The 26908-nt window shown below is 29.7% G+C and overlaps 1 protein-coding gene across 3 annotated transcripts in view; it reads right to left on the reverse strand.

Annotated features, from left to right (window-relative positions):
- Positions 1 to 988: 988 nt before the first annotated feature.
- LOC117182654 overlaps positions 989 to 26908 on the reverse strand; it is a 71760-nt gene continuing 45840 nt past the window's right edge. For 2 of the 3 annotated variants that reach the window (XM_033375760.1, XM_033375765.1), the window contains exons 2-10: positions 21978 to 23985; positions 16013 to 16104; positions 15792 to 15921; positions 13419 to 13522; positions 12915 to 13336; positions 9968 to 10142; positions 5084 to 5384; positions 1839 to 1921; positions 989 to 1780 (exon numbers count right to left, since the gene is read on the reverse strand). In XM_033375760.1, the coding sequence (XP_033231651.1) occupies positions 1588 to 1780; positions 1839 to 1921; positions 5084 to 5384; positions 9968 to 10142; positions 12915 to 13336; positions 13419 to 13522; positions 15792 to 15921; positions 16013 to 16104; positions 21978 to 23708 (3231 nt within the window). In that variant the 5' untranslated portion in view covers positions 23709 to 23985 and the 3' untranslated portion in view covers positions 989 to 1587. Of the gene's footprint in view, positions 1781 to 1838; positions 1922 to 5083; positions 5385 to 9967; positions 10143 to 12914; positions 13337 to 13418; positions 13523 to 15791; positions 15922 to 16012; positions 16105 to 21977; positions 23986 to 24176; positions 24309 to 26908 lie in introns of those variants that run through there. The other variant, XM_033375772.1, reaches the window with a different exon arrangement.

Raw genomic sequence — 26908 nt, forward strand, 5'->3', positions numbered from 1 at the left:
TGAATTTAATAAAAAAATACATGAATTTTAAACTAAAAAAGATAAAATTTTTACCAAAAGTTAAATAGTTCAATTTTAAGTGAAAACAACCACTTTCGTAAAAAAACAACGGATTTCTAACAAAATAGTTTTAACTCGAATAGCCATCTTTTTTAGTGCCAAAGAGATGATTTTTCGATGAAAATGTAGAATTTTAACAACAAAATAATTTTTAACAAAAGAGTTTAAGTTTCAACCAAGTAGTTTAATTTTTTCCAAAAAGATGAATTCTCAGCAAAAAAATGTAAAAGTTGATATTGAAATAAAAAAAGATCTTAATTTCCATTTACAAATAGTCAAATTCAACCAAAAACTACCAATTTGCAGCTAAGAAAGATTTTGTAGCCAAAAGAAAAAATAATTTAATTAAAATTTTTTGCCAAAAAGAAAGAATTTTCAACTAAAAAGATCAATTCTTAACCAAAAATAGAATAGTTAACTACTCCATTAAACGAATGAATATCCAACCAAAAATAAATAATAAAATTTCAAATAAAAAGATGAATCTTCAAACAAACAAAAACATACCATTTTAAGGAAAACCCATGATAATTGATATTTAATAAAAAGCAAAAATGAATTCATTTTTAACCAGTTATAGTTTTAACCCAAAAAAATTTAATTTCTACCAAAGAAGATGAAAGTTCAACTTTATTTTCTACCAAGAAAGATTTTTCAGACAAGAAATAGATTTTTCAAGTCAACCAAATAATTCAATTTTTCTTCTAAAAACAAAAATTTTCTAACAAAATAGTTAAATCTAATAATATAAGGCTACTTTTACAAATGAAAAAAGATTCTTATTTAATATCACAAATTAAAAACAAATTAGTCGCGTTCTCGAAAAAATTCCCTGACTTAGAACATTTCCAGGTATATAAAAATACCCTGTCAATTTCAGATTTTCTAGTTGACTAGACACCCTGAAAACAAATGAAACTCCCAGAACTAATTTTTTCTCTAACGAAATTTATTTAAACTAAAGAGAGCTACCGGAGGTAATATCGTTTTCCGAAAATGCCTCGACAATGGCGAGTTTCCGTAATAAATAGATTACACTCGAATATTACAGGATCTTAACACTACAGATCGTTTATAATACCAACGCGTTACCGCTACACGAGTAAAAATATCAAACAATAAATTAGAATATAAAATCCTCGATAACGTTTACCGACACCTAACACTCGGTTCTATATAAATTCTACCTGATTTAATAGGATACAAGCAGCTTTATATTCAATAAAGCTCAAACAAACTCGAGTAGGAAAGTTCTTTAAGTGATCATTACTCGGTCATAAAAATAATTTCATCCTAAAATATATCTTCCACAGTTGTTTTTTTTTCCCCTGAGATAAAATAAACGAATCCTTGATTATTTCACGGATATTTGTTGAAAATAACTCTCTTGTGGGGGGCGAACATTTCCTTACTTACTCGAATTTTTCGGCTTCTTTTACTCTCACTTGATAGGAATCATTCAATCACACTTTCTGCCTTTCTCATGCACATGATCATTCGCACCTATAAACTAGGACATCGCCAAAATTAATTGTCACTCTCCGCGTAATCGTCGCTATCACAGCTGTCGCAGTAAGCGGCCTTTGGTTGTTGAGGGTCCAGATTTCCCGCCTCATTTGGATATCTTGGTGGTCCGGAAGTTCCGGTTTGGGATGAATTTGACTCAGGATTCAGATCCTGATTGGAGACATAATCGTCATCTACAATATTCTCCTGGAGCCTGCATATAATAAACAATTAGTATACGCGGTGATTACCTCAAAGAAAATAAAACTTACATCGGCTCGGTTTGATCGTTTCCGTTCTCCTCTGCTACCAACAGTTCGTATTCCTCGGCAGCAAAACGATCCCAATCCGATAGCTTAAAAATATTACGAAGTTAGACGTCCATTAAATTTTTCAGTTCGAACTAGTGGTGTTCCAGATTATAAAAATCTTGAATTTTAGCATTTTTACAGTGTTTGCAGAATACTACTCGCAAAATTCAAGCAGTTACTGTTTAGGCTATTATATACATTTACTGTGCATCCGATAAGGGTGACAGAACTCAACTGCGCAGCCATAAGTACTATGGAACTCTACTGCGCACCCATAACCATTATGGAATTCTACTGCACATCCATAAGTAAAATGGAATTCTACTGCGCAGTCATAAATATATTATAGAAATCCACTGTGCAATCATAAGTCTTATAGAACTGCACTGAATAGTCATGTGTCACATAGAATTTTACCGCGCAGTCATATGTCGTACAGAAGTCTACTGTGCATCTCTAAGTCCTGCAAACCTCGACTGCGCATCTCTAAGTATTGTAGATCTCTACTGCGCATCCAATAAGTATTATAGAACTCTCTTGTGCATACAGGATGACCGTTTTAATCGGAGAAAAAATGCCCGGTTTTTTCCCCGGTTTTAAAACATTTTTCACGGTCAATAAAAATTAAAAAAATTGAACTCTTTCCATTTAAAGTATTAAACATTAAACTACAAATTAAAGCATTTAAAGCGGAAATCTTAAATTTTAAACTTATAAAATTTAAATAAAAAAATTTTTACATTAAAAAATTTGTTATTCAATTGCTCAAAAACTTACACGTAAAAATGGAAGGTAATAACACTTTTCAATTGGACAATATTCGAAGAAATTCAGATAAACTACAAAATTTAGAATTTTCAACTCCTATAAATGATAAAGTTCAAAGATTTAGATTTAATTCGAAAAATATAAATCCACGTTATCATTTTCAATTCTCTAAATTATAGAATCAATCAATGAACTTTAAACAAATTTATTTTAGAATAAATAGAATATTTCCGATAATTTTTAGAAAATCCTGAAAATAAAAAAAGATTCCTTTAAATTCTTCCAGATTCTTTGGAAACTTTGGAACTTTGGAAATCTTTTTAAATATTCTTTTAAAATAATTTTCCAACATGAAAAATCGTTTTCAATTTTTTCTATGAATTTGAAGAAAGTTCTTTTATTCTTTGGAAACCTTTCACAATTCTTTAAAAGCTTCTACATTTTTTGTTTGTAATCTGATTGTAAATTATTTAAATTTTTAAATTAATTTTGAATCTCTTCAAAACTTCTAAATACCTTTTAAAATTATTCAAATTTTTTCTAAAAATATTAAGTGTTCAACTGTTGTCTCTGCATAAAAATTCAACAGTTTCATTATTAAATAAAATATTGTTTGAAATGAACAGTTTAAAATTCAGTTTCAAATTGTTTCCTTTTAAGTATTTTGTTTCAATTTATTCCTTTTAAATCAACAGTCAAATATTGCTAAATATTAAAAAATTAAATGAATTAAAAATGGAATATTTTAGACTGAAACAATACTTTAAATATAAAGAAAGCTTTTAATTTCGAATATATTATTATGAAGTTTTTTTTAAGTTAAGAATAGTTGATAAAAATTTCAATCGGACGTTTACAATTTTTTATGACTAAGACTTTCGAATTGAAACAGTTTAAAGATAGATGATGTCTTTACGGTTTTTTTTTCAAGATAACCTCACTAATGAGTCCAGTGAGTCAGTCCGGGACGAAACATTAAACAACTCATTTGTATTTTAAATTAAAAATAAATATCTTTGAAATTAATTTCAGAACATCGTTTTGTCAATCCTTTATTTTTCACACTTTAATACTTAAAGTACAGATTCATTAAAAAAATAATTAGTTTACATTTACAGTTGACCAAAAATAAAATTTTTTATCCAAAATTTTCAACGTCAAACGCTTTTAATTTTTAATTATTGAACTGTTCAAGACTTTATTTTAAAAATAAAACTCTAGAATGGAAAATTTATAAAGTAAAAGATTTTCAAATTTCGCATTGTAAACTGAATGATGTCATAATTGAAAAAGATAACAGCTTAACTTATTATATGAAAAAATTTTGAAATCGAACTTGGAACAGATGTTTCTTCTAAATATTTGTAAAAGTTACGGTCACAAAATAAATTCCCTGTCATTTCCCGGCTTTTCCCAGTCTAAAAAATGGCCAGTTTCCCGGTACAATGGCCATCCTGGCAGCCAAAAGTCTTCTATAATTGGACTGCGCCGTTGTAAGTACTATAAAATAGCACTGCGCAGCAATAAGAACTATATAATTCTAATGCGCAGTCATACGTGCCACTAAATTCTACTGCGCATGCATATGTATTACGAGATCAACTGCGCAGATACAATTGATACAATGCTCTACTGCGCAGATATAAATACTACATAACTACACCGCGCAGTCATAAATTTATATAAGTCCATTGTGAAACCACAAGCCTTACATAACTCTACTGCGCAGTCTTCAAAATTATAAAACTCTACTGCGCGGCCATAAGTCTTACATACCCCTACTGCGCAATTATAAGTCTTATATAACTCATCTGCGCATCCACAATCACTATAAAATTCTACTGCGCATTTAAAATTTGCAAAAATTATACTGCGCAGCTACATATTGTATATAAGATACTGTGCGTCCCTAACTCTCATCTAACCTTGCCGCGCAGATTTAAGTGTTATGTGACTTTACTGCGCAACCATAGGGCTTATATAACTCGCCTGCGCTTCCACAATCACTATAGAACTCGACTGCCTAGTCCTAAAAAATTATAAGTCTCTACTGCACATCCATAAGTGTTACATATCCATACTGCGCAGATATATTCATTATATGACTATACGGCGCAGTTATGAGTTTTATATAACTCAACTGCGCAGCCATAAGCCCTATAAAATTCTACATCGCAGTTATAATGTGCAAAAATTCTACTGCGCATCTACATATTGTATATAAGACTACTGCGCCGCAATATATTATATAAACTTTACTTCTGTCCCAAAAAAATCTGCATTTTTTTTAAGGCAACCCCTCCTCACATTTTCTTAGATTCCGTAAAAATTCAGGAAATTTTTGGTAATTTATACTTCTTAAGTTAAAAAACAAAAAAAAATCTGAAATTTTTGTGGAAGCACCACCAGTAGTTTATGTCCAGCAAAAAGATCTTTACCTCGTGACCATCGGCGTCGTGCTCCCTGACAGAAGCGAACGGATCCCTTTGCTCGTGATCCAAATATTTTTCAAGATTGAAGAACGTATCAAAGAAAATCGTCGTCATTTTACATTTCTTCAGATCGTTTAAAGAAATTTTGTCCGGGATCGTTGGATGAATCATATCCAGCATTTGACAGAGACAATCCTCAAAGGGCAGAGTCTCGATCCCGATCGCCTCCATGCGCAGTAACTGTTCCTCGTAAAAATACTCCAACTCGTACATCGATAAGTAGCCATCCCCATCCAAATCCATGCACCTGTCCCAAAAGAAGAACAAATATTTAAATCAAATAAACATAAACACCATTTTAAAATGGTGAATTAGAATTTTGTGTACAAAAACCATTATAATAAGTGACTCATACATTGTTTGATCGATTACAAGAGAAAATACATTATTAAATTTATAGTTAATTAATAGAAATGTATATTTTTTTAACTACCCGGTAAGAAGAAAAGAATAGAGAAATATTAATATTTTTAGATTTAAACGAAAGATTGAGCATTAAAAATTTTTTTTAATGTGCTCATTTTCCATTGGGAGAAGTGCCCAACGAAAAAATAGATTTATTCCTGAAACCAATTCTGTTTTATTTCCTTAACGATTGACACTTGTGTTGTATTCCACGCAGGCGAATATATTTTCCACTTTTTTAATTTCTCTTAATTCGATCAGTAGACACACCTCTCATGGTCAGTTTTAATTCTATACTTACATGCTGCATTTTCGACTTATGTAATTCCCTCTAATATGTCCACAAAATATGTGCACATGCATAGTTTCTGTTCTTCCATGTACAACATAAGTTTGGAAATTTCAATTTTTTTGTCAAGGCGGTTTTTAATTCCATACTTACATGTTTTATTTTATATTATTTTAATTCCTTCTAATCCGCCCACAAAATATGTACACATGCATAGTTTCTATCCTTTTTTCGTGGAATATAAGTCTGGAAATTTCAATTTTTGTTCTGCCACAACAGTGTGGAATAATTTTAATTATAATGTTTTATATTGTTTAAACAAATTATAGAATTAATAATATAATAAGTAAAAATAAATTTATTTAATAATGTTATGCAAGGCAAATGAATATAATTTCTTTTTAAACAGAATTATAAAAATATTCTTTGAAGATACTAAAAATTATTTCTATTAACATAATTATTTAATATGTATAACTGATTGATTAAAAGGAATAGGTTTTTTGTGTTCAAAGTAACATTATTCTCTGTTTTTCCATTCTTTTTTTTGCATTCCTTCATTTTTTAATCCCTCTCAATAAGCTTCTATTAAATTTTTATAAGTTTATTAAAAAGAATAGATTTTGCTTTTTTTTTTACTCATTGGTGGAACTTTCGACGGACGAAAATTCACGTATTAATGGGGTTTATCAAAAAAAATGGTACGGACAAGATATTATTAAGTTAAATTAATTAATATTAAAAATACTGTTTATAAGCTCCACGCTTAGCATTAAATTATTTATTTATTCTAAAAAAGTTGTTCAAGGTAGTTTATTGAAACCTCCAATTCTAACCTCAATTTTTGCCAAATCTTCAGGTAAGTAATTTAATAATAACTCATAAATTTAATTTTTAATCAAATAGTATGTACGGACTAATATTTAATATTGCAGATTAATATTAAATGTGATAAATATTGATAAGATTAATATTATCGATTTACTTGCAAATTTAACTGTTTCGTTGTAAATTTTCTTGATTTTTTAAGTGAATTAATTTTTTTTTCAATGAATATAATTGTTTTTAATTTATAATTAAAACATTTTTTGGTTGAAATATCAACTATTATATTTTTTGATTAGAATTCATATTTTTGGTAGAAGATTAGTCTTTTTTAACTTAAAATTCAACAATTTGTTAGAAAATTGAAGTATTAGGTTAACCAAAAAAGGTGAATTTTGATAAAAAATATATTCTTTTTTAATTTTTAAAAAATTTTGTTATTTTCCTACCACATGGACAATAAGTTTTTAGAAAAATTCAAAACCATTCAGATTTTAGTTTAAAACGTTAATTTTAGGTTTTGAAGATTTCAATATATACCGTAAAAGAATTTGAAAGATTTCAAAACAATTTTTTCGAATTCAATTTTTTGTATTTGTAGAAGCTTTAATAGTTTTGAAAATAATCGAAAATAATTGAAATCTTGTGAAGATTCAGAAATTTTTCAAACAAAATTTACATTTTTGAAGATTTTGACCAAAACATTAGAAACTTTTCAAGAATTTTTAAAGCCTTTAAGAGAACAATAAGAATTTTCTCAAGATTCCTGATTCAATTTCAAAGGTTTCAAGAGAATGAAATTTTTTTCTTTAGACTCCCAGATAAATGTTTAATGGTTTTTTATTTTGAAACACTATCTTTAGAATAATATTCTAAAAGATTTCAAAGAATCTGAATAATTTAAAGGCAAATTTTTTTGTCTCTAAAAAATATTAAGAGAAATTCGAAAAAATTTTAAAAGACATTTAGAACATTTAGAAGTCTTAAAAAGATTCCAGAAAAATGGTTATTTTGAAATAGGCGAAAATTTTAAGCAAAATGTAGATTTTTTACAATTTTGCAAAAAACAAACTTTTTATGAATTTGGAAAGGTTTTGAGAGAATGAAACAATTTTATCTAGATTGTTAGGAAAATTTAGTTGGTTGGGAGATTTTAAAACAGTTTTTTTTATTTTGCTAAATAAAAAAAAAATTGAAATTTAAAAAATGTTTAAGTTTAAAAAATGAAATAAAATGATAGATTTTACACAAATTTAATTAATTATAATACATCCAGTTAGAAATTTGCTTTTTGGCATAACTATCTTAATAGATTTTGGATTAAGATTTAGGACAAAAGGGAAATTTTCACTGTACTTGTTTTCAAATTAAATATAAACTGAAGTTATTTCAAGCTAAAAAATAAACGCAGTTAAAAATGATTTATAAAATCGAGAAAAATATTTTATTCTTAATTATAACGATGTTTGGAAAAGATTCTCAGCAAATCTCATTGGTACGTTTTGTTTTTAACATTTATTTAGGGACTATAAAATCGTTATTTTTGTATACAATAGGTTTTCATAAATACATTTTTTAAATAAAAAATTACCCATGAATTTTGCAGAGAATCTTTCAAGTAATAAAATAAGCGATACAGCATCCGAATTAAATAAGAATCACAACTTTTACCTACAGAGAAAAAGGAAAACATTAGAATATTCTAAACATTTTTCAATTTAAAGTAATAAAAAATAAACAACAAATTAAAACATTCAAAGTAGAACCATTGAATTTAAAATTTTCAAAAATTGAAGTTTAAAAGTTTTGCAATTCAAGAATGTTGTATTTAAATGCTCAATAAATTAAAGAATCAATCAATAAACTTTAAAGAAATTTAAATTATATTATTAAGTTATTTTAGGCTCGAAACATAAAAAATTGTCTTAAATTAAAAGTTAAATAATTTGAATTTTAAATAGTTTGAGCGTCCTTGAAAAGCTTTCAAATTTTATTTTAAAATCTTGAGAAATCTAGAAGTTGTTTTGAATTTTTTAAATTTAAAATTATTTTTGAAATTTTTTCAGAACTTCTAAATAACTTTTTAAATTAATTAAAATTGTCCTACAAATTTTAGAAAATCCTGCAAATTTAGACAAATTTCCTTCAAATTTTGATTTATGAATAACCATTGGAACACATATTATTTGTAGAAAAATTAGGGTAATTTTGAGAGATATTTAAAATTTGAAAAAAGATTCAAAATTAATTTAGAATTTGAAATAATCTCAAATAATGCAAACGAAGTGTGTGTACCGAAAATTTATTTTAACAGAATATTTAAAAAGATGTTAAGAGATTTCCAAAATTGTGGGAAGAATGTTATTCATTTTAAAATATGTTTAGAAGTTCTGAAAAAAAAATTCACACAATTCGTTTGAATTATTTTACATTATTTCAAGTTTTACATTAATTTTGAATTTTTTCAAAACTTCTAAAAATCCCTTAAATTTAATTAAATTTTTTCTAGAAATAATAAGTGTTCAATTATTATTTCTACATAAAAATTCAACAATTTCACTTACAAATTAAACATTTTTTAAATGGAAGAATAAAAATTGTAACATTAAAATTTTGAAAGCTCTTTGAAATTCCAACGATTCAAAGCTTTCTGTGTCAAACAATGAAGTTTCAAATTCTTTACTTTTAAATATTAGGCTTCAATTTACTCCTATTAAATTAACAATCAAATATTGCTAAATATTAAATAATTATTCTTTTTCTTAATTACGATTTTTTTTATTGAATCGGTTAAAAACTGAATATTTTGGACTGAAACAATATATTTAATTTAATAAAAGCCTTTAATTATGAATATCTTATTAGGTTATTTTTTATTTATTAAATACATACATGTTTATTATTTTTTATTACATTTACAGTTGACAAAATAATACTGTTTTTTATAAAAAAATTTCAACTTCAAACGCTTTTAATTTTTAATTCTGTAAATATTCAATACTGCACTTTAAAATTCTTGAAATAAAAAATATACGCTTAAAAATAAAAATTCAAATTGAAGAATTTTTAAAGTAAAAAGTTTTTTAAATTACGCATTGTAAACTGAATTATATCACAATTAAAAAAAGATATAAATTCAACCAATTATTTTTTTTGAACTGTTCAAATCGAACTTGGACCGATTTTTCTTCTAAAAATTTGAAAAATTCCCGATTTTTCGCAGTCAATGAAGACCGTAAGACCTACAAAAAATCCTTCTCATACTGGTAGATCTTCTATTGATTCTAAATAAGCAGAAATCAATGAATTACCTGAACCAATATTCGATAGCCGTTGGATGATTCTTGTCTTCCTCACTCAGGAGGAACCAGACAAATTCTGTGTAGCTCATTTTTCCCTCCCCTTGGCGAACTCCACTTGCATTTTTAGCATTTCCTCTAGTCACTGCGCCACTGAATATCCTCTCGATCATGCGCGTTGATAGCGCTAAGAAAAATTATCGGTAAATTATTTCAAGAAAATTGAGAAAAGATTGAATTATCATTATTATTCATATAATAGGATTTTAATCTTTTAATACTTTTAACATCGAATATTTTATAAACGAAATAAAGCCGTATTTCAGATAAACAAATAAAAATTGTTTAAAGTTATTAATTTATTTTTAACAAAAAATAAACTTTCTGCTATAAAATATGATTTTTAAACAAAATACTTGAATTTTTAACAGAATAATTAAATTTTGAACAGAATAGTTGGATTTTTAACTTAAAACGATAAATTCCCAACCAAACCTTATAGTTTGTATTTCAATACAAAAATTAAAGTTATACAAAAAAAAAAGAATTTTAAAACCAAAAAGACAAATTTTCTACGAAAGTGATGCATTCTTACCATACAAATGTGAAATTTCATACCAAGAAATTTTTTTTACCAAAAAAGAAGAATTTTTAACTAAAAAAGATCAATCTTAAGAAATTGAAAAGTTACATTTTCAGTTCAAAAATGAATTTTAAACAAAAAAAAACGGCTTTTCGACTGAACGGTTAAATTTTCAACCGGACATGAGCCTGCAATCAAAAATATAAATTTTTAAGAAATATTGCTTATTTTTTATCCAAGTAGTTGAATTATTAATTTAAAAAATATTATTTTTCAACAAAATAGTTCAAAGTTCAGCCAAAGAGATTAATTTTTATCCAAAAATATAAATCTTCAGGAAAAAGTGGTTGAATTTTCTGTTAAAAAAGGTATTAGATGACTTTTCACGATCAAAATATCAATTTCTAAACCAGAAATAAGTTTCTACGAAAAAATTTGACTTTTCAATCCAAAAAAGACAAATTTTTCACCAAATATGATGACTTTTTAACAAAATTGTTAAATTCACTACCAAATAGTTGCATTTTTATCCAAAAAAGATTGAATTTGTCTTAAAAACAGATGAATTTTTATAAACAAAAAAAATAATAAATGCAAAAGAATAGTTGAATTTTCACCTAGAAAATGTTTCAGTTCTCTTTTCAACAACAAAATCTTCAATTTAAGAAAAAAAGTAAATTTTCTACGAAATAGTTAAATTGTCAACAAAACAATATACATTTCTACCAAAAAAGTATGACTTTTTAATAAAACTGTTGAATTTTCAACCAAATATTTGCATTTTATACAAGAAAGATGTAATTTCTGCTAAAGCAGGTGAATTTTAAATTCATAAAGACAAATTAAAAAAAATAGGTTGAATTTCCAACCGAAATGTTGCCTCTTTATTCAAGAAATATGAAATTTCTTCTAAACCAGATGAAATAAAAATAAAAAGTTCAAGAAAATATTTAAATTTTTATCCAAAGAAAATTTCGGTTCACTTTCCAACACCAAAATAAGAATTGTAAACAATAATTTAATTTTCTGCTAAATGGTCGAATTTTTAAGCAAAAAGTATGACTTTTTAACAAATTTGTTAAATTGTCAACCAAGTAAGTTTCTACGAAAAAAAATGAATTTTGAATGACAAAAGACGAATTTATTTAAACCAAAAAGGACGACATTTTAGGAAAATAGGTTAGTTCTTGAGAAGATTGCTACATTTTTATACCAGATAAATTATAAAAATATAAATTTCAATCAAAAAGTAAATTTTTTACGAAATAGTTAAATTTTACACAAAACAGTAGAATTTCCAAACAAAAAGTACGAATTTTTAACAAAATAGTTTAACTTTCAACGAAAAAGATGCATTTTTATCAAAGAAAGATCAAATTTCTTTTAAAACAGATCAGTTTTTAAATAAAAAAAAAACAAATTTCAAAATAAAGTTAAATTTTCATCCAGAAAAGATTTCAGTTCTCTTTTCAACAACAAAATATTTAATTTAAGAGAAAAAGTAAACTTTTTCTGCTAAAGCAGGTGAATTTTAAATTCGCAAAGAAAAATTAAAAAAAAGAGGTTGAATTTGCAACCGAAATGTTGCCTTTTTATTCAAGAAATATGAATTTTCTTCTAAACCAGATGAAATAAAAATAAAATGTTTAAGAAAATATTTAAATTTTTATCCAATGAGAATTTCGGTTCACTTTCCAACGCCAAAATAAGAATTGTAAACAATAATTTAATTTTCTGCTAAATGGTCGAATTTTTAAGCAAAAATTATGACTTTTTAACAAATCTATTAAATTGTCAACCAAGCAGTTGCATTTTTGTCCAAGAAAAATGAAAATTCTACTAAAATTGCGTACATTTTCTAGGAAATCGTTTAATTTTCAACAAAATAGTTGCATTTTTTCCAAGAAAGGTGAAATATTTATACTGAAAAGGATGAACTTTTAAATAAAAAAGACAAATTTTCAGAAAAAATGGGTTTCATCCAGAAAAGAGATTAATTCTTAACCCAAAAAGATGAATTTTTAATAAAACAGTGGAATTTGGAACCAAAAAAAGATTTCTTTTTAAGAAAACTGTTAAATTTTCAACCAAATAATAAAATTTATAACTAAAAAGATAATCTTCCAAAAAAAGTGTTTGCGATTTTGCAAAAATTAGGTACACGATTGAAGGATCTCCTTCCGTAAAAAATTATAAGAAATTGTCTTTTCCCATTGAAAAAAGAAACAACTTTTTCCTCCTGTTTTCAAACAACTTCCCGTTTTGAGGGATGAAATTGTTATTAATTCTTATATTTGATTTTAAATAATATACTAAAATATACTGCAAAGCCCTTTTTTGTAAGCCTACAACTCGGATTTGTTTACTTATATTTACCATGATCATTGTGTCTCATGAGATCCATTTTATCGATAAATAGATCATGATCCCGATCCAGTTCCCAAAATTTGCAGTAAATCACATAAAAGTGTTCATAACTGAAATAAGCTGTGACCTGATTGATGTCCTCCTCATGCTCAAGAAGGTTAATCACAGAGAGCAAATTGCTTCTTCTAAGTTCTGCTACAGAGATTTTCCCACTCCAGCTGCGATTCACACAATAGAATATCCTGGCGATTACTGTATGAACATATCGTGAGTGGAATTCGATTGCCTCCTTCAGGAACGTCAAACCTGGATGAGTCTCCACTACGTCCTGCACCAGTGGAATCAGATCCTCCGGCAAAATACTGTTTCTCACACCTCTTGTCGTGATCTTCACGAATCTGCTTGCCGCATCGTGATGCTTGTTCGTTAGTCTGAATAAAAGTTAATCTTCTTCATTAATTTCCTTAATTTTGGTAAAATTCTTAATGTATTGCCAAATAAAACGGGACTTACTCTTTCCAAAATTCAAGAAAAGCATTCATCTCAACAAACCCGGTTTGGTCACCCCTAGCTGCGAGAAAGAGAGGAACTTTCCAATATAAGGGCAGGTCACAAGCCTGCAAATATAGGGTAGGTTCAATTATAAGGATATGAAGAACGTATGAAGTTAAAAAAAAAAGATTCTTTCTGGAAAAAGATATCCATCGATTCGCTGGGAACACTTCAGATATCGAAAATTCTTTACGTCTTTTCAGCCTAGATGGAGTTACGAATTAAAAAATTAAATGTATTCTAAAAAACAAATCTCCATCGCTCCATTGAAAACTTGTCAAATAACAGAAATTTTTTAAGTAATTTCAGACTAGATGATGTTATGAATTGAAAATTTGTTTAATTAAATTTTTTCTGTAAGAAGATCTTCTCCACCGCTCCTCTGGGAATTCTTGAAATAACAGAAATTCTTAGCGTCCTTTCAGACTTCATAAAGTTATGAATTGAAAATGCTTAAAAATTAATTTTCTCTGTAAAAAGGTCTTCTCCCATCACTCTTCTGGGAACTCTTCAAATAACAGAAATTCTTAACGTCTTTTCAGACTAGATGGAGTTATGAATTTAAAAATTAAAAATTAAATAATTTCGAAAAAAAGATCTTCTCCATCACTCCGCTGGGAACTCTTCAAATAAGAACAATTTTCAAAGTACTTTCAGACAAGATGGAGTTATGAATTGAAAATTGAAAAAAATTAATTTTGTTTGAAAAAAGATCTACTCCATCGCTCTTCTAGGAATTCTATAAATAACATGAATTCTGAACGTCTTTTCAGGCTAGATGGAGTTATGAATTGAAAATGTTTAAAAATTAATTTTCTCTGTAAAAAGATCTTCTCCATCACTTTTCCGGGAACTCTTCAAAAAACAGAAATTCTTAACGTCTTCCCAGACTAGATAGAGTTATGAATTTTAAAATAACAAAATTTAATGATTTCTAAAAAAGATCTTTTCCATCAATCCGCTGGGAACTCTTCAAATAAAAAAAAATTCTTAAGAGGTTTTCAGACAAGATGGAGCTATGAACTATTAATTTTTTTAAATAATTTTTGTCTGTAAAAATGTCTTCTCCATCGCTCTTTTGGAAACTCTTCAAATAACACATATTCTTAACGTATTTTTCAGACTAGATGGAGTTATGAATTTAAAAATTAAACGTTTTCCGAAAAAGATCTTCTCCATCACTCCGCTTGGAACTCTTCAAACAACAGAAATTCTTAATTGGTTTTCAGACTAGATGGAATTATGAACTAAACATTTTTTAAAATAATTTTTGTCTGTAAAAATGTCTTCTCCATCGCTCTTTTGGGAACTCTTCAAATAACACATATTTTTAACGTATTTTTCAGACTAGATGGAGTTATGAATTTAAAAATTAAATGTTTTCTGAAAAAAGAACTTCTCTATCACTCCCCTGTGAACTCTTCAAATAACAGAAATTCTGAAAGTACTTTCAGACTTGATGAATTGAACCTTTAAAAAAATTAATTTTGTCTGTTAAAAGGTCTTCTCTATCGCTCTTCTGGGAACTCTTTAAACAACAGAAATTCTTAATGTTTTTTTCAGACTAGATGGAGTTATGAATTAAAAAATTAAATGTCTTCTGAAAAAATATCTTCTCCATAAATCTTCTGGGAACTGCTCAAATAACAGAATTTCGTAACATCTTTTCAGGCTAGATGGAGTTATGAATAGCAAATTTTTAAAATATTTTTTTTCTGCAAGAAGATCTCCATCGCTCTGCTGGAAACGGTTCAAATGACAAGAATTCTTGACGTATTTTCAGACCAGATGGTGTTATGAATTAAAGAAATTTAATTTTCTCTGAAAAAATAGCTCCTTCGCTCTACTGCGAAAATTTGTACTATCTCCAAGGATAAAACAGATTCCTTGAACAATTTTGCTAAAAACAGCATATAATTCTGAAAAACGATTCTTCTTTCGATCTCTCTAGTAGCTCAATGGGAAAATCATCTGACCGGCAATCGGAAGTTCTGTGGTTCCATTTCCAGCGGAGCAATGGAGATCTTTTTGCAGAAAAAATTTAATTTGAACAATATAATTTATAAACAATGAAAACAATTAATAAAACTGATATAAAACAAATTTCTTTGCGAGAAACATCATAAATTAAAAAGTAATTTGTCTCGTGAAAAATGGCAATAAAAAAAATTATTATTAGCAGAATTTTGGAAGATTATTTAAGACAATTATATTCATCAACATTTTAATAATTAAGAAATAAAAAATAAAAGTTAATTAATACTAATAATGTCCTCATTGATGGAAACGTAATTTTTCTCTCATACATTTTTATCTTTTTTTTACAGCGCTTACTTTAGCAATGATGTGGAACTGCGAGCGCGATGCTCGTTGACCTGGAAGAACTTGAAAAGCGGCCGCGATACGAGCCACTGTTGCCTCCACTTGCGAGAGTGACACTGGTTTTCCCTCGGGGAAATAAAACCTAGAGGCAAAAAACGCTTTTTATATGTTTCCGAATTTTGGCTTTTAATAAATAAAGCAGCCGATGCGACGGCCAGAAGTTAGAAATTTACCTTGGGATGTCGACATTTTTATTTGCCTTCACGTGTCTCTGCAGTGTTGTGTGCGGTGGAAGACCCTTCTGCTGCTTATCACGAACGTAAGACTGAAATCAGAAACAAATGATTGTAACAATTCGACACAGGAATATACCTAGGAACAAAAATCAAGGTCATTTTCAGATTTCCCAGGACATGAAATCAAGTTTTTCCAGGTCTCCTTTTTTATATCAAATAATCAAATAACCATTTGTTACACATTTAAAAGATAAACCATTTCATTTTTTATGGGCCAACAATTTATAAAGAAAGCAAAATCTATTGCATCCTTTTTGAAATCTTTTGTATTGGTTTGAAACCATTGTAATATTGGAAAGCTTTGTGAAACCTTTGGAAATATTCTACACATTTCAAATCTTTTGTGAAATGTTTTGAAATATTTTGAAATCGTTTTTTAATCTTTGTTTGCGAAATCGTTTGTGTTCGTTTGAAATCATTAAAATCTTTTGAAATCTCAAAATTATTGAAACCTTTTTAAATTGTTTATGATCTTTGAAATCTGGTGTAATATATCTTTTTTAAATCTTAAAAATTCTTGAAATCTTATGAAAGTTTTAAAATCTTTGTGAAATATTCGATTTTTGTGAAATCTTTGAAATCTTGTCTACAGGCCTTTTAAAATCTTTGAATCCTTTTCAAGTCTTTGAAATTCGTGAGATCCTTTTGGAATTTTCAAAATCCTTTTAAAAATTATAAAAGCTTTAAAATATTTTGAAATATTTTAAAACCTTAAGAATTCTTTTGTAACCTTTCGAAATCTGGTATATACTCAAAAACTGAGTGGTCAACCCCTCGAAAATTTTTAAAAGCAAAACTATAATTCAAATTCAAGGAGATTTCCAGGTCGTCAAGGTTTTCAAGGTCACTTGACACCTTGTAAAAGATAATTTACAGATGATTGATAATCAAAACTATAGCGTGTTGGAATTTGATATGTCTTAGTATTCCCAAATTCGGATCGATTGTTCCCGGTGCCTCAATTCTTGGGAAATTGTTAAAGACCATCTCACAAATCATAATACATCATTTTCGAGAAATCAGGTTTTTCATTATACTCTTTTATCTCCTGCTAGCTACCGGAATATCATATCATAATTTCTAACACCCCACTGCTTCACTCAGATGAATTAAGTCCATCAGACACATTTTCTTGGGGAATTTCGAGTCCCAATTAATTTAGTAGCTTAAGGGAAAAACACTCGACCGGAAAAATAAAGTTCTGTGGTTCAATTCTCAGCTAAGCAATGGAGAAGATCTTTTTCAGAAATAATTTAATTTAAAAAAGTTTAATTCATAGTTGCACCTAGTCTAAAATGACGTTAAGAATTGCTGTTGTTCTCAGGGGATAATACAAATTGCTTGAAAAAATTTACTTAAAACACCTGCCAAATTAAAGCGTGTATTTCTGAAAAAGGATTTTTCTTTCGATCTCTCTAGTAGCTTAAGGGAAAAGCACTCGAGCGGCAATCGGAAGTTCTGTGGTCTAATTTCCAGCTAAGCAATGGAGAAGATTTTTTTCAGAAATAATTTAATTTTAAAAAAATCATTTATAGCTCCATCTAGTCTAAAAAGACGTTAAGAATTTCTGTTATTCTCTCATGATAATACAGATTCATAGAAAAATTTGACTTGTAACACCGGGCAAAATAATGCGTGTATTTCTGAAAAAGGATTCTTCTTTCGATCTCTTTAGTAGCTTAAGGGGAAAGCACTCGACCGGCAATAGGAAGTTCTGTGGTTCGATTCCCAGCTAAGCAATGCAGAAGATCTTTTTTTCCGAAATAATTTAATTTAAAAAATGTTTAATTCATAAGTCCATCTAGTCTGAAAAGACTAAGAATTTCTGTTCTGTCGTCCATAATAAAAAGATATTGTACGCAAGTGACTTTGTGGTTTAGGGTTATTCTTTTATATCTGACAATCGAAAAGTCGACCTAAACGACAATGTCACTTATGTATCTTTTTACTGTGGATGGCAGTTTTATTCTCTGATGATAATACAGATTTCTTGATAAATTTGACTTAAAACACCTAAAAAATTAATGCGCGTATTTCTGAAAAAAGATTCTTCATTCTAGGCTGACAAATTCAGGATAAATTCAGAAGATTTCAGAGCACTTCAAGTTACATTCACACGAATTCAAATGAATTGAAAAAATGTTTAAAAATTCCATTGGTTTCCGTAAAACTGGAATGAATTTAGAGGAATTTAAGATAAAAGAGAAGAATTTGATAAAATTCATTATAATTGGTGAATTAAAAAAATCAAATGAGTTTAAAACAATTTGAAAATATGAAAAAAAACTTCCGTGAATTCAGTAACTTTGAAGAAGAATTCAAGGGAATTCAAAGAGTTAACAGACTTCAGAATAAATTAAATAAAAACTTGTAAAAATTAAAAAAAAATTCACCGAAATAAGTAGAATTGAGTGAATTTCGAAGGATTAAAGTAAATAAAAAAATTCCAAAGAATTAAAAAGAATTCAGGGTGAAATTCAAAAAATTTCATATCTCTTCAAATCTTTGAAATCCTACTAATTTCTAACACAAGAAGTGACTGATAACTACAAAACAATTTAAGTTAAATTCAAAATAATTCAAATGAAATGGAATAATTTTAAGAATCGACAAAAATGTGATGTATTACAAGAAAATTTTGAGTTAAGTTAGATAAATTTGAAAGAAATGAGAAGAAGAGTTAAATTAAATTCGTTAAAAATCAAGCTGAATTTAAAAAACAATCGAGTGAATTTAAAATAATTCAAAAATATGGAAAATTCATTAAATTAGGTAGAATTGAGTGAATTTAGAAGAATTACAAAGAATTTAAAAGTACTTAGGATACATTAATAAGAATTCAGGGCGAATTCCAAATTAATTGCAAAACATATTGAAATTGTTTAAATCTCTTGCAAACGCTTTGGAATCTTTGAAATTTTCCTCAAATGTTTCGATCACTCAATATCTTTTGGAAGCCCTTGAAAACGCCTGTGAACCTTTTACAATACCTTCAAGTATTTCAAATCCTTTTAAATCCCATTAAATTAATAAAATCGATAACAAATTTCTTTTCAATCTTTTAAAATATCCTAAGTTATTTAGAATATTTTAAATCCTTTGATCATTTGATCAATTTATCCTCAAAAATAATTAAATTAAGACTTTTCAAAACTAAAAAAAAAAAAAATTTACTGACTTAAGTAGAATAGAGTAAATTTAGAGAAATTAAAGTAAATTAAAAAAATTAAATAAAATTAATAAGAATTAATCAAATTCAAGAAAATTCCAAAGAATTTAGGATAAATTAATAAGAATTCACGGTGAATTCCAAATATCTTCTATCTTTAAAACCCTCCAAAATACCTAACTTTTCATGAATAAATTCTTTAAAATCCACTAAAATATTATAAATTCCCGTGAAATTCAATAATAATGTTTACTCAAATCATGGAAAATGTATTTAAAAATAATGAGAGTTTTAAATCCCTTAAAATCATTGAAATCCTCGAAAATCTTATAAAACCTTTAAACTTGTTTCTAATGTCTTTAATCCTTCAATTATTAAAATGATTACAAACTAGCTGGGCCCTGTGGCGGCGGCTTCGCCGCCGCGAAAGGCCCGCTGTCACTAATACTATGCATCGAGAACAAACGGAAATACCATAAAAGTTGTATATTGCATAATACTGGAATGAAATCAACACACAATTTTAAGTATTTATCGTAGAATTAAGGTTTGATAAATGTGAAATTGATAGTGAAATTTGAAGTAAATTTGAAAAAAACTCTTAGAAAGTAAAATAGAAATACAAAATTGAATACAGAATATCTAAACTGTATTTTTCGAATTTGTATTGTAAAAATTGTATTAAAGTTGTCCAATTCAGTTTCCGAAAATTCCAAATCACTTTTGAAGTTTGCACACAGCTTAAGGAAAACTCTCAATGCAGAAAAAGAATTAAAAACTAAAAGACATAAAATCCAAAAGGCGTTTTAGAATTTTAAATCATAAAACTCGTACTGAAATCGCATAATATGGTCTTGAAAAATGCGAAGTCTACAGCGAAATTTGAACTAAACTTTGAAAAGTCCCTGAGAACGTAAAACAGAAATATGATCTTAAATACAGAAAATTTTCATTGTTTTTTATTATAAAAATTATACTCCAGTCATTGAATCCAAATATTTAGAATTTTGAAATTAGTCGTAAAATTCTAACATAGTCTGCAAAAAGACATTAAAAATTTGCTCCTGATTAGTCAAAAACTACGAATGTACCACTCCATTTTTCCCAAGCTTCCCCCCCCCCCCCCCCCCCCCCCCCCCCCCCCCCACATATACTGTTGCGACCTGGCTATGAGTCCAAAGAATAGGTGTGCAAAATTTAGTGCCGATTGGTATTAAAAATTTGTATTTAAAATTTAAAATATTTAAAATCTGTGCCCCTCCCACAGAAATTTAAATGTTATATAGTAGATTGCTCGGAATCTTTATAAATACCCTGAAATATTTCAAAGACTTCAAGATAATTCAAAAATAGGTATTGGGAATGGTGGTCTACCATTTCGCCACATGGTGCCGAAAAATGTAACTAGAAAGAGTAGGTACAATTTTAAACTTGTATTTTAATTTTAGCATAAGTGTTTTTACGATTGTTTTGTGAAGTGGAAAACAATGATTGAATACTAAAAACAAATATTCATCAAGAACAAATCGTTTACGATAGAAATTCCATCTTACACAGTGAAAAAAACACATTTATGTGAAATAGGTTTTTAAAAAAGTACAATTATTTCATTATTTCAGATGAGTTTCAATGTATTTTAAGCTTAAATAAACTTCATGTTCATGCATGAAGCAACAAATTTTATCCATATTATGCCAAGAAAACGAATAATAGGCGACTGGAATTTAAATACGAATTCTAACCTAACTTTTCGATCAAATTTTGAAATAGTAAATATTCCAGGTATAAATTAATAAAAATTTACTTTCAGTTCATTTTCGCTTATAAAAAAATTCATTTAAGTTTATCATCTTTTGAAAATCACAATAAAGAGAACAATAATTGTTTTTTTTTAGAAAAATATTTCTGTCAAAAAGTGTCGTTTTTCACTGTATAATATGTAAATTCCATATAAAACACCTTTTTCCCGATAAGACTTATTTTTATTATCCAATAAATACTTTAAACTTCACAAAAAAATGTTTAAAATACTTTTATGCACAAATTAAAATGCATCTTTGAAATCGTGCCTATTCTTTCTAGTTCGAATTTTTGTCAAAAAAAAAGTTTAATTAAAAGTTTAATTTAAAAATAATTAAAAGTTTAAAAAGTATAAAAGTTTAAGAGTTTTGGAAAAAGTGACAAATAGTGACTGTGTGGCAGCCCTTATTATTTTTTTACAATTACTCCTTACTGAAATTTTCTGATTTTTTTTCAAAGTGCCTGACTCAAATAGGGTCTGTGAGGCCTGCAGTAGCTTAATGGAAAAGCACCAGACCGGCAATCGGAAGTTCTGTGTTTCGATTTCCAGCTTAGCAATGGAGATCTTTTTTCACAAAAAATTAAATTTTAAAATTGATCGCTATAATTGCTTATATGTACCGAGGAACCTCGTCATACTATAGGCCAACACCAGAAATTCCAGAAGATTTAGTGAAGCTTGAACATCCCAGAGGAAAATGTTTCTGATGCACCTAAAGTTCACTCAAGTGAAGCAGTGATATGGTGACACGATATCCCAGAGAAGAAAATAACAAATTTTCAAGGGAAGATAAGCTTCCAAAAAAATGTGTAAGAACCTAATAGGTTTCCGTAGACCCTGGATAATTAGTATTGATTTTCCCTGGCAATCTCAGAAGCTGGGAATCCAATTATATATCCTAAACTCGGTTTATTACATGAATTCAAGCTCACCTGGGCTTTACTGTGGACATCGTGGCTGCCCCTCCAAGTATTAATAACCGGCTGCCGAGGTCCCCTCTTGTCCAGCAGCAATTCACTAGGACATTTCTCAAAAATAAGCACTCTTTCGGCAACTGATCCCCTCGTCAAGAACGGTCTAACTGGATTATTTCCCGTCCCAGCAGTCCCCGCAGATCTGATATGCTGTTTCTGCTGCACAGTCAGTTCAGGATGCGGAACCTGCTCCAGTCTTGATCTCGAGGAATTCACTTTCGAACCCCATCTCGCAGGGATAAATTCCTTCTCGTCCTTGGAATCCTCCTTTTTCGGACTTGTATTCGTTTCAGGTTCAAATTTAGTCCTTGTAATCGAGACGAGTTGTTCAGTGGAGTTCAATCCCGGTTTGGGTTTCTCTTGAACTAGGTTTTGGGCCGCCCGGTATCGAACCTTGGCGTAATCGACTAGAGACATCGTAGAGAGATCTTCCTTGCTGAGGGATTTGGCCTCGATCAGAGGGAAGGGTGCAGTGTGATTGGTAATATTTAAAACGGGTTGGGAGTAGTCGGGCACATCCTTTGAAATGGAAGAAACGGAATCCGTTTCGTCTCGGGAATCATCAGAGATGAGTGCTCCTGTCTTTAACGCGTCAATGAGCCTCTTTTCCTCCCGAGCCACTTCCATGAGGTAGAGCGAGTTGTCCTTAGCAGTCCCCGATCCATATTTGCTTTTTTGCCGAGGTTTTTCTGTCTTCTTGAAATCGTTAAAGATCTTATTTTTCAAGGGCCAGGTGTTCAGGCCTGAAGAGTCGGTGACATCGGTATACAACTCTGTGTTTAAATCTAGATTTGTAGGTCGCTCCTTTTCCTTAGCATCATTTGAGAGGTTCAGTTTCGGTGTCTGAATGACACTTTGACCCTGCGAATTGTGCAGGTTCTCGCTATTCAGGGACTTGACTGACTTGGACTGTGTCTGAACCGAGTTGCGTTCAAATTTTTGTAGCGCGAACTGGATTGATGATGGTAAATTCTTCCCAGGGGATCTTTGCCTAGCCGCAAGCCGGGCCTTATCTTCCTCTACGAAGTTGTTCACTAGCTTCTCAAGATTATTGTTGTCTAGCTCAGGGGACGACACGATCCCATCTACAACACTGGAGCGCTTCATCGGTCCAGAAACCGGGGAGAGGGCACTTCCAAATTCATCAGCAGCTGCCGCATTGTTGTGACAGTTCAAAATCTCCGTTGGAGCGAGTCCGCGGCTCTTCCAGGTCTGATAGATAGCTTCAGCGTGGTCGCTAATTTGCTTAGCAATCGCGGCAATGTCCTCCTCTCCAGATGACTCTGCCGAGAACTTCCTTCTGAGATCTCGTTTTGCTGTCGCGGCCATACTGGCCTTAGAATGATTCTGCTCCTGCAGTTGTGGATGGTGGAGCAACAAGTACTCCACAGCTCGGGCACTCAAATCCAAGGGGTCCAATGTCAGCTCCGCCAAATCCGGATGCCCTGCAAGTGGTATCACATGCACCGGGATGGCGTATCCAAAATGTACCGATCTACAGTCTATGTCATGACCCAGTCGGTGTTCGTTTATGAGACAGGCGTTTTGGTCCGGACAGTGTACGGCACGACCTGGCCGCGGGTCGACTGTTGCCGAAATGAAAAGATCGCGCCGCGTCGCGCAGATTCGTGGATGCAAACCCGTCACCTGCTGATGCGAGATCTCGAGCGAGTCCCGCGCCGTCAACATAGCTCAGGCCCTTTGCGGACCCGAGATCTCGCCCCCGGGAATCTTGAGGCGTCACTCATCTTCGGACGGATCACTACTCCATATTCAGATCCGGCTCTCCTATTGTTGAGGAATTAGCTACGGTCTAGACGCTGATTGATCATTGGCGAACCAAGTTTTATGGAAGTGGATGGCAATGTTGCAGCTAATCTTTTATGGCGGAACTTCTTTGGAAGGCAGTTTCTTTATGGCACTGTTGTAAATGGTAGCGGAGGTCCTTTGCAGGCTGATTTAGTTTCTGAAAAAGGAAAAAGAAGTTTTGGTTAGCAAAATATTTATTGGGCGATTTTAGAAGCAAATTTTCTCATTTCTTAGATCATTTTTGTTCCCTGCTGATCTCATCGGACTAAATTTACTTTACAAACCAAAAAATAAACCATTGTTTCCAATTCGTACTTTTTGTGGCAAAGTCTAACCTCTTAAACTAACCTTCGATTCCTCATTTAGTTGCTCATCTTTTGTGAAGAATGGAGCGTGAAAGTGAATGAAAATATTATTTAATGCCTTTGTGTTGCATCGGCGTGGAATCAGTCGGCTAACTTGGTTCGAAGCAGTGACAAGGGACTTGCGCTCTCAGGTTAGGGGAGTATAAATTACGCAATGAATACCTACTGCAGCGTTACATCGCATTAGCCTTCGGATGTGAACCTCTTTTCTTATCTAATCAGCCTAATGCTGTTAAAACACCCTTCAAATCTCCTCTGCGGTCTCTCCTACCCCAGTTTTGCACATGAAGGTTAGTACTGTTATTGAGCCGCACGATTAATCGTTCTACTCTCACCATATTCACAGTCAGCTTTGATCCGCAAATCAATATCTTCTTCCAAATTAAATATATTTTATGCATATCCAACATTGTAAAATGTTAAGAACTTATTTTTTTAATTGTTATCCTATCAATCGGTGATAATAGGATGGTTTAAGGACGTTTTGGTTTTTGAGAGCTGAGCAGATGATGCGGCAATATAATCAACTACATTGTACTCATAATTTCCTCTTCCCAATCCGCCTCCTCATCTCTAATCGAGGCCACATGAAAAGAATTAACATTCCCAACCAGACAGTGATCCTAAACGTTCTATCAGACCAATGAGATAAAAAAATTTTTTTTGAATGTGAACGAGACCTTACCCGCATCAACCCACGTATCAACTATCAAGTCACAGTGACGCGTAACACGCGTCTGGTATGACGACGTGCTCTTGTGTGAAAGGAACTTAAAACACAATCACAATCACCATCTTTTAACACCCACGCGCACAGTTCTGTTTCTCCAATTCTGTTTCCACAAGAGATGCCACCTTACTAACGAGAGAAAAAAGAATGGAGAACCTCTTTACTCTAATGCCTTGGAAACCGCACTGCAGCATCTCAAGGGTCTACGATTCGCCGCCCAAGGCCCAACTTCAATTTAACATTTAAGGCTACAAACGACTTTTGAAATAATTTAGTTTCGTGTTTATTGACATGAAATGTTCATATCATAACTTTTGAAGAACACTATTGAGTCTGAAGTGTTAATGTTAGTTAGCTGAACGCTTATTTGAAGGATTTTTTTAGACCATGTGGAAAAAAAATGAGAGTACATTTCATCATTTTAAATTGATATTATACATGAGATTAGATCTGCGATTTTAAACGAGTCCGATGTGAAATTCCTTAAAAATGCTACACACTTTAAAAATAGAATTGCACAATTTTAACTATTTCAAATGTGAAATTTGTCAATTTTAAAAGTATTTTAGTTTGAAATATTCAGTTCAGAAAATTGGGAAATTAAAAATGTTTCAATCTTGTAGGCTTCTATTTGAAAATTCTAATTTTCAGATCTATCCATTTATAACTGATGAATTCTGAGCGATACACATTTTAAAATTTCAGTTTCGAATGTTTCTTTCTATTCTGCTAGAGAGTCGTTTTTTTGCGTTTACTAATATTTCTTTTAAAGTTACTTTTAACTTGAAATGAGAATTTTTCAAATTTAAAAGTACACAAAAAAAATTGCAGATTGAAAGGAAATTTCAACATGATAATTTCAGGCAATTTAAAATTAAATAATTTCGAATTAAAAGCGCTTGAAATTGAACCATTAAAAATATTTACAGGCATTGAAAACGGTATACTTTTAAATTTTAATTGTTAAAAATTATACAACTAGGAATTCAAAACCCTAGAGTTGGTCTATTGTGAGTTTGCAGCGAACAAAAATTTAATATTTTTAATTGAAATCGTTTAAAAATAAACCGCTTTGAGTTAAATAATTTAGGAGAAATCATCCCATATATGTTGGTTTAAAATTTTAATTGTGAAAAATTGCACAATATAAGGAAATTAAGACTTAATACATTGAAGATTTCCTATTGCCATTTTTGTTTGTTTAAGTAGAGTAATTTCAAATTGAAACTGAAAAAATTGGACAATATTAACTTAAAAAGTTTCTTAATTATAACATTATGACATTTCGAACTAAAAAAGATTGAAAATAAATAATTGTTAAAATTCTATACTCTTAAATTTTAATAATTTCAAGTTATACAATTTGAAATATTAAATAAGCGTTTGAAAGACAAAAATTTTAGGTACATTAACTTTAGGACATAACATTCCAAATCTTTTGGATTTAAATATAAATATTTTTAAATTTGGAATTGCAACATTAGATCCTGATAAAAATTGAAGGGTTTCAAATTAAAAAAATTTAAAAAGTGTAATTTCTAATTGATACTCACCAATTCAAACACTTAAATTAAAAACGTTTCAAATCGAATAATTTAAAAATAAAAGGCTCATCTATAAGATTTTGAATTGTAAATGATCACGAAAAGAATAACCTCAGGTTGTAACTCTTCAACAAGTTTGAAACGTTAAAAATGTAAAAATTACCCTAGTAATTGGAGTATTCTATATATTAAGAACATTCAAAAATAAATTATTTTCTTATGAAACTTACAAAATTGGATAAATTAAACTTAAATATTTTTTATTTAAAACATTAAATTGTGATGTTAAATAATTGCGAATTGAAAGCATTCCAAATTTAACAGTTTTGAATTGAAAACTGGAGTAGGGTTGTACGGTTCAGAATGGGAGAAGGAGTGAGAGCATGCAGATATTGGATGGATGAAGAGGAGAATTTATGCAGAGTGTGTGGATACGAAATG

The sequence above is a fragment of the Belonocnema kinseyi genome, chromosome 1, assembly GCF_010883055.1.
Source record: "Belonocnema kinseyi isolate 2016_QV_RU_SX_M_011 chromosome 1, B_treatae_v1, whole genome shotgun sequence".
In the NCBI taxonomy this organism is placed as follows: Eukaryota; Metazoa; Arthropoda; class Insecta; order Hymenoptera; family Cynipidae; genus Belonocnema; species Belonocnema kinseyi.